The 18,163-nt window shown below is 37.2% G+C and overlaps 1 protein-coding gene across 1 annotated transcript in view; it reads right to left on the bottom strand.

The window, feature by feature from the left end:
* LOC132160225 (zinc finger protein 721-like) overlaps positions 1-13,748 on the bottom strand; it is a 39,128-nt gene extending 25,380 nt beyond the window's left edge. The window contains exons 1-3 of the mRNA XM_059569961.1: positions 13,576-13,748; positions 10,990-11,221; positions 4,556-5,978 (exon numbers count right to left, since the gene is read on the bottom strand). Coding sequence (XP_059425944.1) covers positions 4,556-5,978; positions 10,990-11,164 — 1,598 coding nt within the window. The 5' untranslated portion in view covers positions 11,165-11,221; positions 13,576-13,748. The remainder of the gene's footprint in view (positions 1-4,555; positions 5,979-10,989; positions 11,222-13,575) is intronic.
* Between the last annotated feature and the right edge of the window lie 4,415 nt (positions 13,749-18,163).

Raw genomic sequence — 18,163 nt, 5'->3', positions numbered from 1 at the left:
GGGAAACAAAGGAGACAAGAGATCCAAACGCAGTGTGGTTTAATGGGTAATTCAAATCAGGATCCAACAAGCAGGGGTCAAAACCAGAAATCAATCCAAAACAAACAAACACTAGGAACAGGAACAGGAATGGAACTAGAAACAGGAACTCGGAAGACGAGGAAACTGGGTGACGGAAAGAAAGGACTCCATCCAGACAAACAGAAAAGACGGGTTAATATAGGAAGGGTAATGACTATCAAGTGAAGACACCTGAGTGCAATTAACAGGAGTGCAATTACTGTGATGAAGGGACAAGGCTTTGTGGGAATTGTAGTGCCTACAGTGAGGTGCCTATGGGGAAGTGAGACCACTAGTGGAGACTCAGGGAAACAGAGACCAGACAGCGTGACACTTCGTCAGGTGGAGCTGGGGATTGAACCACCAACCTTCCGGTTTGTAGACAACCTACATGAACCACTGAGCCACTGCTGCCCTTTAAAAGAAGTCTGGCTGCAGCATTTTCGACAAGCTGAAGTCGCACAATTTGAGATTTAGATATACCGCAATACAAAGAATTGCAGTAATCTAGATGCGACATGACATAAAAGCATGAACAGCCATTTCTAGAGTTTTTGGAGTGAGAAAGCTTAACATTTTAGACAGAAATTGAAACTGATAGAAACTGGATCCAATAACAGAGGAGATATGTCTAATTAATTTTAAATGCCGGTCAATAATAATACCTAGATTCTGCACCCGTGAGGATCTAAAAATGGATAAACTTTCTAGCTCAGGGCTTATACACAGAGTTCTCATTTGGAGCAAAAACAATTACCTCGATCTTGTCCTCGTTTAAGAAGAGGACATTTTGGACTAGCCAACTTAGAAGTGATCGCAGTGGAGTTGTTTTTCTTAACTGGAAGATAGATTTGAGTGTCATCTGCATAGAAATGAAAAGACACATCATGTTTTCATAGGATAGAGACCAGAGGCAGCATGTACAGAGAATGGAGAGGGAGCTAAAATAGAGCCTTGTGGAAGGCCACAGGTCAGAGGAGCAGCTTCACTAAAAATTTTCAGTACAAAGTTGCAGGAGATCACTTCCATTAGCACTCCTAAACTTGCAGTCCTTTAACACAAAGAGTTAAAAAAGGGTGACCAGACATCCAGTTTTTCCCTGGACAGTCCTGTATTTCAGTTCTATTTTAAATGTCCACACCTATGTAAAAAACAAAAAAAAATCATGCTGTGTCCCGTATAACAAAATTTCTTTACGACTGAGTGATCAGAGTGAGTAGTAAAGTGTTCTGTCATGCAAAATTCATGCAAAAACAGCCTAATCAAAGGTAACTAAGCATGTCGTAGAACAAAATTACCATCCAATGACAATTAGTTATCAATTAACATGCAGTAGGCTAAGTGAAGGCGGGATACAGAAGCATATCTATGTGATCCCAGTTCTGCGATCAATTTTCCTTGCGCAATTGTCAAATACACACACAGCTGTCAAAATGTTTGCAACTGAATTGGGCAAATGTCCAATGCGTAAGGATAAAAAGAAACTCAAGATACTTTGATCTCCTGAGCCAATACAAACATACACGGACATCTTCGAGACACCCCCCAGAGTGGAGGTGCAGGAGACCCCCTCCCTGTCTGTCCATTTGTTTCATTTTAAATCCCTTCACCCATGTTTCCTTCTACTCAATCTGCTCAAAATGATTAAAAGCAAGTGAACTAACAGTCATATCTCGTATCATTTGAAATGTCTCAGTGCAACTGGTACAATGGTCTCATCATCTAAAAGATCATACAGATCCTAAGAGATAAGGTATATTTAGCATCCTTATGCATTGGACATTTGCCCATTTCAGTTGCACATAATGCAGTTGCACATAACACAGATTATGTAGTAAAGACATAGAAATATACAACAAAACGGACAAATACACATAGTAAATTAATGTTAGTGTTGATTTAATAAGTTTGATTTGAATTCACTAAAAGAGGCCCTTTCCCAGGGTCCCCATTCCTGTTCCCATTCACACACTTAATACTATGTAATTCACTAAAAGTCAGGTATGCATCTTTTACTCTTAGATTCATCTTTGAGAATTTGATGTCTTGTATTGATTTGATATCTCTGAATTGGCCATGTAGTTGGCATAATACTTACCTGACTTGATAATAAATTGTTACACTTGATTTTATTCTGACGTACTCTTTATATTGGGTCTCTGAAAGGGAGCCATGACAGAATAAAAAGAATATTTTATTGTCTTACCGTATTCTCCGCGTTGAGTCAGAAATGTCCAAATACACCTGACTGCATACTATTGGGGGGCTGCACCAAGTTTCGCTCCACCCCATACTCTGATTGGTTCGATTGTCTATCATAGGCATACATAATAGGAAAGTTTTTTTTTTTTTTTTTTTAAGTGTTCGTAGTTGCTTTAGAGCAGCGAAAATGCCATCCAAATCTCTAGTAATGCTATGTAGTTTCACAAAGCTTTCATTATGATGCACAGAAGAAATAGCCTGTATGTCCTCTCTGAAGTGTTTGTTTTTGCTAAATTAAGATGATCTTTAAGCTTATGCACGAACAACAACATACAGGTCCTTCTCAAAAAATTAGCATATTGTGATAAAGTTCATTATTTTCCATAATGTAATGATAAAAATTAAACTTTCATATATTTTAGATTCATTGCACACCAACTGAAATATTTCAGGTCTTTTATTGTTATGGAGGCCCAGGATGCTTCGATAGCGGCCTTAAGCTCATCCAGAGTGTTGGGTCTTGCCTCTCTCAACTTTCTCTTCACAATATCCCACAGATTCTCTATGGGGTTCAGGTCAGGAGAGTTGGCAGGCCAATTGAGCAGAGTAATACCATGGTTTTGGCACTGTGAGCAGGTGCCAGGTCGTGCTGAAAAACGAAATCTTCATCTCCATAAAGCTTTTCAGCAGATGGAAGCATGAAGTGCTCCAAAATCTCCTGATAGCTAGTTGCATTGACCCTGCCCTTAATAAAACACAGTGGACCAACACCAGCAGCTGACATGGCACCCCAGACCATCACTGACTGTGGGTACTTGACACTGGACTTCAGGTATTTTGGCATTTCTTTCTCCCCAGTCTTCCTCCAGACTCTGGCACCTTGATTTCCGAATGACATGCAAAATTTGTCCAAAAGTCCAGTGCTGCTTCTCTGTATCCCAGGTCAGGCGCTTCTGCCGCTGTTTCTGGTTCAAAAGTGGCTTGACCTGGGGAATGCGGCACCTGTAGCCCATTTCCTGCACATGCCTGTGCACGGTGGCTCTGGATGTTTCTACTCCAGACTCAGTCCACTGCTTCCGCAGGTCCCCCAAGGTCTGGAATCGGTCCTTCTCCACAATCTTCCTCAGGGTCCGGTCACCTCTTCTCGTTGTGCAGCGTTTTTTGCCACACCTTTTCCTTCCCACAGACTTCCCACTGAGGTGCCTTGATACAGCACTCTGGGAACAGCCTATTCGTTCAGAAATTTCTTTCTGTGTCTTACCCTCTCGCTTGAGGGTGTCAATGATGGCCTTCTGGTCAGCAGTCTTACCCATGATTGCGTTTTTGAGTAATGAACCAGGTTGGGAGTTTTTAAAAGCCTCAGTTGGTGTGCAATGAATCTAAAATATATGAATGTTTAATTTTTATCATTACATTATGGAAAATAATGAACTTTATCACAATATGCTAATTTTTTGAGAAGGACCTGTACAGTAGGAGGGCAAAATATTATGTGTATTTTTTAAGTCAAATGTAATATTTTATATGCAAGTTATTGGTGTAGTTGAGGAATTTTGTGGTAAATAGGTAAAGTACATCATAACTCAAAAAACAGCATAAACCTACAGATTTTTTTTTAAACATTTGCTCTTATCAGCACCCAAATGGTAACAGGAAGTTAATAGTAGGAGGGTTAAATAAAATGTGAAAACCAAGAATGTTTTAAAATAATTTAATCAATTCACTTCCATTTTTATGTGCTTTCGGTCTTTTTTTATTCTCAACCAGAAAATACTTTGCTTAAGTTTGTCCTGAGAGTGAGTCTCCGATGTGAAATTCTACATGTAACAAAAGTAACTGCACCTTTATAAAAACAGCAACTGTAACTAGTGTGACAGATTTAGTTTTTACAGAGGTATTGTAATATCTTTTCCATCACTAATATAAAACATGATATTTCTGCTCCGTAACAAACGGATGTCAGGAACAGAAAGTAGCGCAGCATTGCTTTGTAATTGACGCTTCAGTGAAATCATCATTCAGTTCAGCTCTCTTTCAGTAATGTCTCTGCAATCAGTCCCCAACTAATGAAGCCAAAGGTGACAGTGGCAAGGAAGCAAAACTCCATCAATGACAAAATGGAGAAAAAACCTTGGGAAAAATGAAGCTCAGATGAAACCAACATGGTGTGGTTTAATTCCAGACTGCAACACAGTTCTGATTGTGCAGAGGGCTTGGTCGGTTCCTGTGGTCTTGACCTGATGGCTGTCTAGTTAACACGGTCTTCACAGGGGATCTCTCTCTAGGGTTCATCTAGTTCACAATGTAATATAATGTAAATGTACTGTCACTAATCATGCCTACAGCGTGAATCCTCTCATGTGTTTTCAGGTGTGCTGACTGAGTGAATCTCTTGTCACAGTGTGAACACTTGTAAGGTTTCTCTCCAGTGTGAATCCTCTGGTGCCGTATTAAATCGTATTCCAAAATAAAGGTCTTCCCACACTCAAAGCACACATAATCTCTTACACCAGTATGTGATTTCTGATGTGATTTTAAAGTTTGCAGCAGGGAAAAACTCTTTCCACATAAAGAACATGGATGAGGCTTCTCCTCCATATGAACTGTCAGGTGTTTCTTTAGGACTGATGATTCAAGAAATGTTTTGCCGCATTGATCACACGCATACAGCTTTTCTCTGGTGTGGACCCTCATATGTATTTTAAGAGTCGATGAACGCGTGAAACTCTTTCCACATCGATCACATGTGTGTGGCTTCTCTCCCGTGTGGATACTCATGTGGTTTATAAGACTTTGTTTGTGTCTGAAACTCTTCCCGCACTGATCACACACGTGTGGTTTCTCTCCAGTGTGGATCCTCTCATGTCTGTTCAGATTTCCTGACAGACTGAATCTCTTGTCGCAGTGTGAACACTTGTGTGGTTTTTCTCCAGTGTGAATGATCTGGTGCTGTTTTAAATGGGATTCCGAAATAAAAGTCTTCCCACACTCAAAGCAGATGTATTGTCTTACACCAGTATGTGATTTCTGATGTGATTTAAAACTTCGCCACAGTGTAAAACTCTTTCCACATGAAGAACATGAATGAGGCTTCTCCTTCATATGAACTGTCAGGTGTCTCTTCAGGGCTGATGATCCAAGACATTTTTTTCCACACTGATCACATGCATACGGCTTTTCTCCAGTGTGAACCCTCATGTGTCCTTTAAGGGATGATGATTTAATGAAACTCTTTCCACACTGATCACATTTGTGTGGTTTTTCTCCTGTATGGATAATCACGTGTTCTTTAAGAAATGATGAACGCATGAAACTCTTTCCACATTGTTCACATTTGTGTGGTCTTTCTCCTGTGTGGGTCATCATGTGGTTTTTAAGAATTTGTTTGCGTGTGAAGCTCTTCCCGCACTGATCACAAATGTGTGGTTTTTCTCCTGTATGGATTATCATGTGTTCTTTAAGATATGTTGAACGCGTGAAACTCTTTCCACATTGTTCACATTTGTGTGGTCTTTCTCCCGTGTGGGTCATCATGTGATTTTTAAGACTTTGTTTGTATGCGAAACTCTTTCCACACTGAGTACAGGTGATGGATTTCTCAGCTCTATTTTCATTTAAAAATTTATTTTTAGTTTGCAAGTCACTCTGAGGTTTCTCTTCAGGTTTGACATGATGTTTCTCCTCCACTTCACTCTCCTCGGTCTCTTCTTTAAAGTCTGAAATTAAGGAAAAAGTCAAACATTTTCAGTAAACCAAAATAATTCATAGACAGGAATATGTAAAAGTAAGCCCTGATGTAATAGCAGAATAAAAAACTGCTATTAAAAAATTACAATCATTGTAATGCATTTTTTTTATTAATGATGTGTCAATATGTTACACCTGGCTCAAAGACGTAACATTAAGTGAGATAACACAGTGGGGAATGGATTCGACTTAACATCAGAATAACAATTAAAATGTAAGTATCAGCAGTATCAGTCAGTATGAAATACAAATGAATGAATGCATTAAAATGAAGTGTTGTCAGTGCTAACATATAAATACTAGTGGTTGACCAATATGGGATTTTAATGGCTGATGCTGATATTGAGAAATCAATCTGGCTGATAGGCCGATGTGTGGCCGATATATAGTATGTTATAACAGTAAATGAGAGACGTGCAAAAAATTGGTGAAACTAACAAACATTTATTATGCATAAATATTTATTAAAATCCTTTAGTGCAGCCTATCCTTTTCTTTTGCTGAAATATATATATATATATATATATATATATATATATATATATATATATATATATATAAAATACATAAATATGTATTGCTTGAATTTAAACAATTAGTTTAGGTAACAATTAAATGAACAAGATTTCATGCAGCCTTTCCTTCTTGCTGCTGAAATATCTACAAAAATATTTAGAAAACCTAAACAAAATGTAAACAATTGAGGTAACACATAAATGAACAATTCAAACAATACCAAAACTTCAATCAATATAATTTTTATCCAGCTCCTTCTGTCTGCTGCAACATAGGGCTGTCAAAATAGCTGAAAAACTAAATTCGAATTTTGTACCTAAATATTATAAAAATTCATATTATATTTGAATTTAATATACATATAAGTTATGGTGAAGAAAAGCTTGTGGTTTGTCTCCTGAGGCCACAAGAGGGCGCATCAAGCAAAATATTACTAATGAACATCTATTCAAAACATAAGAAAACATGACTGTGGAAAAAAAATAATTAAGTTGCTTAAAAAACTATAAACAAAACAGCGTCATGTATGCATGCAAAGGAAAGCCAGTCACACAGAATACATTTTTTTTATTTAAAAATATGAGATGCACTGGGATGGGAAACAAAAACCCACCATAAAGGCTCAAGATATGTTTTTAAAAAGTTTAACATACATTAATTTCACATGGCTTTCTAAACATGCGGCTCTCGCGCGAGACGAGAGTCCAACGATGTCCCTCTAGAAGATGTGTGAAATATGGGTTCTGTGTGAACGGCTTGGTTTCAGTTTTGATGTAAACAAGATCTTCTCCACATTTATATTCTCTTTTTTTCCAGTGGCTTTAACAAAAACCTTATAATGCAATACATAAATTGTCATCGCATCTCATGCACCACTGATAAAGGTCAAGTATACTTTGGCCGTCCACGCACCGTCTGCATTGTCATTTTCTACATCCGTGTGCAGGCAGTTTTTTGAGACCGCGTGGACGGTGTGCGAGGTGAATGATGAAACAGAAGTGGCACTGCGTGTCGAGCTCATCTGCCTTTGAAAGTTGTGTGAACACGGCTGCTGGCGAGACGGAACGAAACACGGAATGTGAAGTATACACTGGGCTTATAAGGCAGCCTGCTTAATGCACACCTAAAATTCAAATGTAACGTTTTTGCATTTGAATGTGGATTTTTATTTTACATTTCAATGAATATTGGAAATACTATTTTTTTTGACAGCTCTATTGCAATATTTACATAAATGGCGAAACACCTAAACAAACAAAATGTCAACAAATGCAATGCAAGGTATATTTTAATAAATAAATGCTTTGGTGAAGTTGAAAGCAGCCCGGTTTCACAGTCTTTTTTGGTTAACACAAACTAAACCATTTTTACAACAAAATGTAGACAAAAGTGCTCACAGCATTACCGGTCCCTTTATATTGGAGCCCCAGTTTGACAGTGGCAAGTTATAATGCAGGTAACAAAGTTTCTTTGCATTTTCTCTAGTGAGCCTGCATCTCTTCTTCTCTTCTCATAAATGGCCCCAACCTCACTAAATACTCTCTCACTTGGAACTGTGAAGGGCAGAGAACAGAGATATTTCCTTGCCAGTGGTGCAAGGAGACTCACTCGTGACTTATTCTGTTTCCACCATTCCAGTGATAGACCACTATTTCTGTCAATAACTGGCTCCCTAAGGTAAAGGTTCAGCACTTCTGTGATGTTCACTTCCACTTCTGGAGCAGCTTGAGCTTTGAGAATGTTGGAATAAATCTGTAGCATTGTCTGCCTCAGTGTTTGAATTCTTCCTGTTGTGGGCCCCTTTACTTTACTTTGAGTATTTTCAGTAAAGCAATGTTTGGAATAATGCACGAGAAAGATGCTTCAGCTTTGCTCGTTTCAAGACTGACTTCTTTAATGGGACCCGGTGTCTCTAGCAGATTTGAAGATCTGCAGTTGGCCATTAAATGTTCCCATGTTCCCCTGAACTCAATGCACACTTCTGCTCCAACATTCTTTGCAGCAAGTGCAGAGTGGAGTTCCAGCGTGTTGGCACAACTTGAATTATGGCATTATTTGGAAGGGCAAGCTCTTCCTGTATGGCCCTCACACATTGCTTTGCCAGCACAAAGTGACTGAAGTGTGTTGCACATGTCCTTGCACATTCACCACAAGCTGCAGAAAATGACCACAGCAGCTGAAGTCTGGTATTTCTGCCAGTCACATGCCTTTCACAACATTTGCACCACTATCTCTGAGAACAAGCACTTCTCTTTCTCTTGAAATTTGCCACTGGTCGAGCATGTCAAGAAATATTTTGGCTAATGTATTGCTCAGTATGAGAGCCGAATATGGCCTTAACACTCAAGATGACTTGTTTTCTTTCCCAGTTCTTGTCAATAAAATAACAGGTTAAGAGTCATCAGAGATTCAGCATCCCCAGACCAACAGTCTGTGGTGAAAGCCAAATGAGAGCCAGAACTCTCTGGTGCAATCAAAGTTTTGATCTTATCCATTACTTTTATGTGCACACTATCAAGCATGTCTGTGCAGTAGTACTTTTCGTTTTTCAGAGTTTATCTAGCCTCAGCGACAGCCAACAACCGTTGAAAGCCAACATCTGAAACCACAGTAAAAGGCTGATTGTCTGTGGCAATCACCTCTGTTATTAATGTTTCAATAACTTTTGAACTGGGATCAGAGTTTTGCCATTTTCTTGGACTTTGTTCACTGAGCCGGAGTTAGAAGCAGCATCTGTTTTGTTCTGTGCTTCCTCATTCACAGATGCATGGCGATATTTAAGGTGACGCCACATGTTTGAGGGGTTTTATTTTTTTTCCTGTTGCAGCTCCAAATTTTACTGTGTAATTGCAAATGTTGCATTTTGCATTCCATGTTGTTGGTTCCGTAAAATACCGCCACAGGGGATTTGTTTTCTACCCAGCCATCTATCAGAATGAAAAACAAAAAGCATTGTAAAAATAATACAAGCCTGAAGGTGTATAATTACATGCTTGGATATAATCATGTAGCAGCATGAAATAATACAGGAACATATGAAAAGGTATACTACATTACACCAATCATGGGCAAACTAATATTGTGGATATTCCCGAATAACCAAATAAAGGAAATCAAACATATTATTTACTTACCATAGAGTTCTCATGCTGACCCAGCTTTCATTCTGGAGTACAATGGTTTTTGAGTCCACCGGAAAACAGCGTCTTGTTTAGAAGTACACAAAACAACTCGCATATCTAAGGAAGAGCCAGTCGCTGGATTTTTGATCGGTTGTGAGGTTTTTTTTTGTTTTCAATTTGTTTAGATCACATCTGTGTCTCCCACTGAAGCTACCGTTGGATTGCGGACCTGATGTCTCACGGTACTCTGAATAAGACTTCGGGTTGATTTACGGGGTGTGCCCGAAGTGTTAATCCTTATAAGTGAAAACAAATAATGATTCCTAACAAATGGCGCTACAAAATACTATAGAACCACTGATCTATAATAGAGATTCATTACATATAGATCAGTGTAGAGGTCGACCGATAGTGGATTTTACCGATAGCTAGGATGAACCACACTGGCTGATGCCGATTAATCAACCGATAGTTTGTATAATGGACACTAAATGAAAAATAAAACAGGGCTTTACTGTTTTTAAAAAAGCAGTAGCAGTACTGAACCTTACTTTGTAAATGAATAAACATTAATATGAATTATTATATTGATCACTAAAGTTATTTCATAGTTTACTAATAAACTTTAAAATTAAATAGTAAATGTTGAAATGAACAGACTAGGAACAAAACGTCTACAGCTTTCATTAATATTACAAATGGACTCTAACTGTTATGTATTACAATTTAATTTGAATATGTATCTATTTTAGAACACCACATGATTATCTAAAACATTATTAACCCATATTTCTTCTCAATCCATTTTTACACCAACAGTACAGTGTTGACTGTATTCAACAACCCTGTTACCAAAGTTACTGTAAGAAAAGCAATCTCTATAACTATGAATAACTCCTATAATGTATTACAAAAATTAACTTAATCAGTCACTATAAATAATATTTTGCATAATTCATGCTTACCACCCTGTCAGCCATTCTAGAAAGTTCATTTACTTTATATATTTTGTGTTTACTGTTTATTGCTTTAAAAAATAACAACAAAACACACAAACTTGTTAACTATATTGAGAAATGTGAAACATTTTGGTAACAGTTTCACAAAAATATAAATACAATATGAATATTAAATAAAAGAGCTAAAACTACATTCAGATTGATATGATAAAAATGAATGTTTCTCAAACCTCACTTATTGACCATTTGCTGAAAACCAAAATATGAAGACAAATTTGTACCCATTTCAAACAAGTTTCAATATTTAACTAAATCTGATTAACTGCTTGAAGCATTATAACATTAACGTTCTTCAGCATCATAAATGAAGAATAAAAACCAACCTCTCTGTTCTTCAGTGTGTTTGATTCTGCAGGGTTCTGGATCACTCATGTTCTCACTTTCTTCTTTAATAAACTCAGTCTTTATATATTCCATTTCTTCCTGATGGTCTGATGCTTGCTGCACTTGTAAACTGATGGGAAAATACCAGTATCTGTTGTTGAAATCACTGACCATGTGATTGTTGTGGGAGGAGCTTCACTGAACATGAATTTCTGTGTAGCAGCAGCAGATCTGCCAAAGTCAACAATAAATCAGTTACTGAGTTTTTGTTTTTAATTAAACATGTATGCATTTACATAAGTGAAGCAGATGCCCTCCAACTCCTATCTTTGAAGAAACCATAGTCTAAGTGTTGTCCATCTGTAAATCATTATAAAACTATAGTAAATGTAACAGCATTGACACAAAGAATCAATTAAAATGCTCATTCAGTAACAAGCGCTCATAATTCATATATTCTGTGCACTTTTGTGACAGAAAATCTTCAGCACAGAAATCTTCATTATTTCAATATAAAAATGTTTGAACAACCGAGTACAATTGATTTCTACTTAACTGTAATTGAGATATTTGTAAATTAGATCAAGTAATACTGGGTGAATGACAATTCTTGTTATTCCTCGCCTCAAGGTATTTTAATAAAGGGGCTCACTATAACTTTGTTTATTCAGCTTCTAGAAACTCCCAAATGCTTGCTCTCCAACATTGCATTCTCCTGAATGAAGCATGCGTAAGTGATAAAAACTTGAAAAAGCCCAAAGTCAACAGTCATAAATGGCAGAATATAAAATTAGTTATTTTATGGATTTAAATGTTTTTATTTTCGCATATTTTCTAGTATAAGTGCACTGTGCTCACATTTATTTGTGCATTAAATTACAAATAAAAAATACATACAGTATCATCTTGTGCCTTATATGGTAATCTTCAATTGCAGAATGTATTTTAGTACATGCATTTGAGAGACATTCTTGTGTGCTGCGTACATGCAGTTTGCAATTCTAATCACCTTTTTGGTGATTTCATGACTTTAGCTGACGACAGAATGAGGTATGTAGCCTATGCTCAAGTTCTTGTGCGGGTTATTTATGATGAAGTGATATAGAGCGTGCGCCACATATCTGCGTACTGTTGAAGAGTGTGTGCTCAGCACAGTGAAATGGCTGATGGGACAGGGAAGTGTGTTTTACTGACAAATAGTCTAACCGATCTCACAGTTGTTCTACTGAAGCTCATTTTGGCTACTCTATAGTTTGTTTGACTCACGCCCGAGGCTGAGGTGAAGTTCAAGTGCGTGTCTGAAAATTCTGCAGTTTGATGTGGTCATAGCCAAAAGAGATACGGCGGTTCTGCATCTAAATAAATGCATTACTTGCCAAGAAAAAAATGGACAAAAACTGCAGTTCTGAGTGGGGTGGCCAAAGGCCGATTTTTGCCTTATTGCAACTCTCTGTTCGGGACTTGCACAAACTGCTTTACAATGCAATCATTGTAATTATGTGATAATATGAAGTCTATTGACACTGTTAAGGCCAGAGACGCTGAAGACGTATGCACAGAGAAAAATACTGTAGCAGGCAGATCACTCGCTGTTCATGATGCACAGACTATTGGAAGAAAAACCTCAATATTGATTTGGGCGAGTTTATGAGGGGAGCTGACTGTCTTCTGAAAAGTTTACATAGTATAATTTCACAAAGCTTGTCCACATTGTTTTTGCTTCAAATTGGGTTATTATTCAATAAAATTATGTGTATGATTATTATTATATAACTAAATGATACGAAATGATATAAATATGTATATGAATTATATAACTAAAATTAAATAACTAATTACAGATTTAGGTTAAATAAAGATGTCAGTCAGTCATTTTTTTTTCTTTTTAGGAAACAAATCATAAAAAAACTAATTCTACTGTTTCTAATATTCTGTATGTTGCTCAAAAACAAAATATATGATTTTGTTTTAACTTACCCAGTCATTTAAAAAATTAATTTCAGAGATTTAACAACAATACTGTAAAACCGTAGTATTTTTGCTTAAGGTTATCATACCGTCAAAATCTTATACCATGCCCATGCCTTATATTAATATATATATTCTTCTGCTACGAATGTAACGTTAGTTATTAAAAATAATGAAGGGGGTATATCTTCCTGTTATTTGGGAGAGTTTAAAAGACATTTGATAACACTCATCTTCATTATGTTTAATAACTACATTCGTAGCAATAAAGCAATTCAATTATAACTTGTTATCGTTTTAAACGTGAAGAAACTGATCAAATCTTCTTTACACACTAAGAGCACCACAAAACAACATTTATAGTTTTAAAGGTTCATTATAAAGTATTCAGCTGTATCTGTAATTAATTTTAACCACATATAGTGACTACTTTAACACATTTGATCACCCAAAGATAAACGTGAGAGAAATACGTTAATAAATCAAATTGCAGCAGCAACACATGACATCGGTTCGCGTTCACGAGACGCTAATAACAACATTAGCAGTGCAAACATCGACACAAACAAACACACAAACGCGCTCAGGTCTTCGTGAACTGAACAGGGTTTCCTCACATGCTTGTTTCCTGCTGTTCTGAGTGTTTGAGTCAGCAAACACACAAACAGTGCAGAACCGCTGAACTCACGGTTGTGTAAACATGAGAAAGACCGTGGCATGAACTCCTCAGAAGTCTCGACGCTGACTGACTGCGCGGGAAGGCGCGAGTAGTGACGTCCTCACGGCGAGGCGAGAGCTTCTTCTTCTCGCGATTTTTGGCGGTTTGGCAAAACAGTTGAAAAGGTGCATTTCCGCTACCTGCTGATCTGGAGTGTGGAGCTCTCAAGCGTTTAAATCATAGACTGTATAAGGTTTAAATGCTATATAAAATACAATATAACAAATGGGTAATGCGAATTGGGGCAGAAAACAGTTTTTTAAAATTATATCCATTATTTATATACTTGAACAATTCTTCAACAATGTTTCTGATTGATATCACTAATCTATTAGGCTGTATCTCTTCAATCCACTAGAGTTAGACATACGAATAATACAGCGGTGCAAGTATTATGTCACTTTGTAGGCAAAAACACGGAAGGAGTTAGTATTTTAGCACTTCCGGTTCCATCGTCCCAGAGTCAATGGGTTTTTTGAATGGGAGTTTGGTTAAATCCCCTAAAATAAGGTCAGTGGTTCACACAAGCTCAAGATACTTTCACGCTTTATTCTATGACATAAAACACACTAGTTACATCCCATTCGTGATTTTTAAATCTGTTACATTTCTTAACAAAGATTGCTAAATAGGACTACAGGCGGTGTCGGAGAAATTAAGCGTCATATGAAAGTATCTCGAGCTTGTGTGAACCACTGTCTTATTTTAAGGGATTTAACCAAACTCCTATTAAAAAAAAAACATTGACTCTAGGACGACGGAACCGGAAGTGCTAAAATGTTGATATTTTTGCTCTAGCTTTGTATTTACTCCAGTTTATATGAAAAGGTTCATGTAGCGTGGGTTAAAATTCATATACAGAGTAATTAAAGGAACACGTTGTCGCAGGCTCAGTTTGAGCTGATATGAAGAATGAGTTGTGAAGTTGATTTAAACCTTGAGCCTTTAACTGCTCAGACTCCTGCACTGTATGAGGATCATCATATCTGACCTTCATCAGTGTCCTACACATGCAGCAGATACATGCGTCTCAACATCCATCTGTTTCACCACTTAAAGCTGCACTATGTACCTTTATTTGTTCAAAATAAACAGTTTATTTAATGAGCGAGTGAATCATGAATCTATGTCAGAGGTGGGTAGAGTACCCAAAAACTGTACTCAAGTAAAAGTAAAAGTACTTCTAGAAATATTTACTCAAGTAAAAGTAAAAGTACTAGTCTTGAATAGTTACTTGAGTAAGAGTAAAAGAGTATCGGATAAAAAATCTACTCAAGTAGTTAGTTACTAGTTACTTTGGGTCATATATACTGAGCCTATTTTTATTTAGATATATAGATAAAATGTATGTAATGTATGTGTGCGTGCATGGGCGTCAGTTTGGTTTGAAATGTGGTGGGGACAGAGACGCATTCAGAAGTGCATTTTCAGAAGTGCTGGGTACAATGATGCATTTTTTTTTCTCTTTCGCGCAGGTCATGTTTTGAAAGACGTCCTGTGTCGTATTAATGTAAATAAATAAAAATGTATACAAAAATGTGATGATGTCCGACTCGTTTTATGAAGAAGAAAGCCGTACAAAGCATTAGACATATGATATATGACCCACTAATCTGCTTCATATCATCATATAAGTACCATGTTGACAATATGACATGGCCATGACGTGGTTTAATGTACCTAAACAATGATTACCACATTTCTCTTTCATGTTGCTTTGTTATAACCACTGAAAACGGGGAAAAAAATCTAACCCAAAATCGGGCCTCGCTCTACATTATCCCGCTTATTACATGGCTACCCACCAAATAAATCAATTTTACACAAAATATTGATTTAAAAAAGAGTTTATTGATTTAAACACGATTGTATTGCTTCCGCTAAAGAAAATAGTTCCGTCTCTACAATTAGAATCCTGCCGCGTCCATAGCAACGATCTGTTTTAATGGCAACGGTGTTATTATCAAGAAATAAAAGACTTCATTCTACAGTGGAATTCAACCAAGCCATGTAATAATTTGATTTAATTCCCAGTACAATTTACCATATCCACACACAACACAACTTAAGCACTACAAATTTTATCAAGATTGAAAAAGCAAAAATATGTGTAGCACAGATGAACACTATTGACTATCACACCATGATCTGACTGCTCTCAATTCACAACAACATGCATCCATCCAATCTACATCAGGCATTTTGACTAAAACTTGATCCATTCCTCATCATCATCATCATCACAACTATTCCAGAATTCAGCAATAGATTCAAGCAATAATTAAACAAGATACTGACTACTCAACAATCATCTCCCCCAATACTTGCTGTATGAACGCAAACCGTAACTAGCTAATTAAGTTGGTGGCTAAGGAAGTCTAACGTAACATTAATTGCAAGAGAAGAATTAAAACAGCCGATCCCTTGTGTGCAAATGCACAAGACCTAGCCATAATACCAGCAAATCTTAATAAACATAAGTTATCACGTCTTACCTTTGTGTCAATGGTCTGCAGACCCATGCTGTGTGTACAACAACATCCATTTGTTCTACAGGTTATCACTTTGATATGTTATAGTCCATGGCACTAGGATGCAACCTTGTGATATTGTATGAAGGCTAAATGACTTGCTCGTCTATGATACATTCGCCAGAAATTCTGGCCAATCCCAGCAAAGACTAGGTAGCCTCGTTCCCGCTCGTTCACTGTCCATTCCAAACTGTCAACGCATTTGCAAAACATTCTTTAAAAAAAAGAAGCGCGATAGTCATATAGAGAAAATAATGTTACAGTTGTTGCAGTTTTAATGAACAGAAAAGCGTGTAGCCAGCGCAGCAGCAGAACTCGAGGTTTTCAAAAAAAAAAAAAAAAAAGTGGTGGGTACAAAATGACTCATGACGAAATCAGGGGGGGACGCGTCCCCCCCGTCCCCCCCGAAATCGACGCCTATGTGTGCGTGTATAAATGTATATATTTCATCAGCCTTTACTCCAATTTATGTAATTTATTATAAAACCCTGTCTGTTTACTTAAGTAACAGATATAGGTGTCATGCCATAGCATATTTTTAATACGACTGACTTTATATTAAATGTGAATTTAACATTGAAAGTTAATGTGATATAAATATTGCTACTAATCTTTCATTGTTCAGAAAGAGAGCAAATAACATTTACATTATTAAAGATAATTTTCACTGACAGTCTAGATTTCAATCACTCTCAGAAACTCATCACTCATAAAATCACTGAAACTGTTAACACTGTGAAATCAATATCTTAATTAAAGATTCGTACACACATCTGCACTTTGTTGTTCCTGCGAGAGAATTGGCCAGAAAGAGGTATTCAGTCAGTGAGCGAGTGAAGGAAGCACCGGCATTTTAGCGATGACTCATCTGAACGCCTCTGATTGGCCAATGCTTTAATAAGCTCAAAAGAATCATGTGTGATTTGTTATAATGGGCAGCGCTGTATAAACGCATCTATCTCTGGCTCAGCGCCAGCAAGCAATCACAGATCTGAATTTAGCAGCTGATAATATGACTCGCTGAACGTACTTGCACCAGTGTGATTGTATTAAAATTAATAAAATCTTAATCGGCTATTTTTTGTCTTTTGGAAGCTGCATTCAACTTGACTCCCCTCTGTTATAAGCCACACACGTACAACAAACTAATGTCACAGTGGTATCGTGTACTGTAATCGAATGTAGCCCAAGTTATTACCTGTTAAACAGTAGACAGCACACGCGGTGTTCATCTAATAAGGATCTCCATCGCTAGCAAATAATAACCTTTGCAGATTTCAATTCAGTGCAGTTCCAGCCACGTTTTCAACGCTCTTTCTGTTCTTAAACGTTACAACTCCGAGTGAACCACTTCAGACGCTCAGCGCGTGCGGCAGGGAACTGAACGACTCATTCAAACTGATTCATGAACCAATTCACTCGTTTGCCAATTGGTTTGATCAAGCCTTTGAACAGAATTGACTCAAAAGAATGAATCATTCGCGAATGGGCATTGCTCATTGCCCAGAGAAAAGTAGACGTCGCGTTTGGAATAAACTGAAGCATTTATTGCATTAAGATAAAGTAACGAGAGGAGCGTCGCCCACAGTAACGAAGTAAAAGTACAGATTTTTCCCCAAAAATGTACTCAAGTAAGAGTATAAAGTACCCATCTTTAAATATACTCAGAAAAGTATTCGTTACCCCAAATAATTACTCAAGTAAATGTAACGAAGTAAATGTAACTCGTTTACTACCCACCTCTGATCTATGTTTCAAACTGTGTTTTTGTCCTGAATCGATACTTGTGAGCCTGTAATGATGCAGTTTTCTAAAGCACCAAATGTCACCCATGTAGCTTTAATAAGATTTCTAGACAATGAAGATTTAAATGAGCTTAAAAAAGTAGAAAATGAGTATGATGGACGTGTTTATGGTTTTGGCAGCTTTAGTGCAGCATAGGTCCTGTTGATTTGG

Source organism: Carassius carassius, chromosome 16 (assembly GCF_963082965.1).
Source record: "Carassius carassius chromosome 16, fCarCar2.1, whole genome shotgun sequence".
Classification (NCBI taxonomy): domain Eukaryota; kingdom Metazoa; phylum Chordata; class Actinopteri; order Cypriniformes; family Cyprinidae; genus Carassius; species Carassius carassius.
Note: the sequence above shows the minus strand (reverse complement) of the source record. Positions and strands in the feature narration are given on the sequence as shown.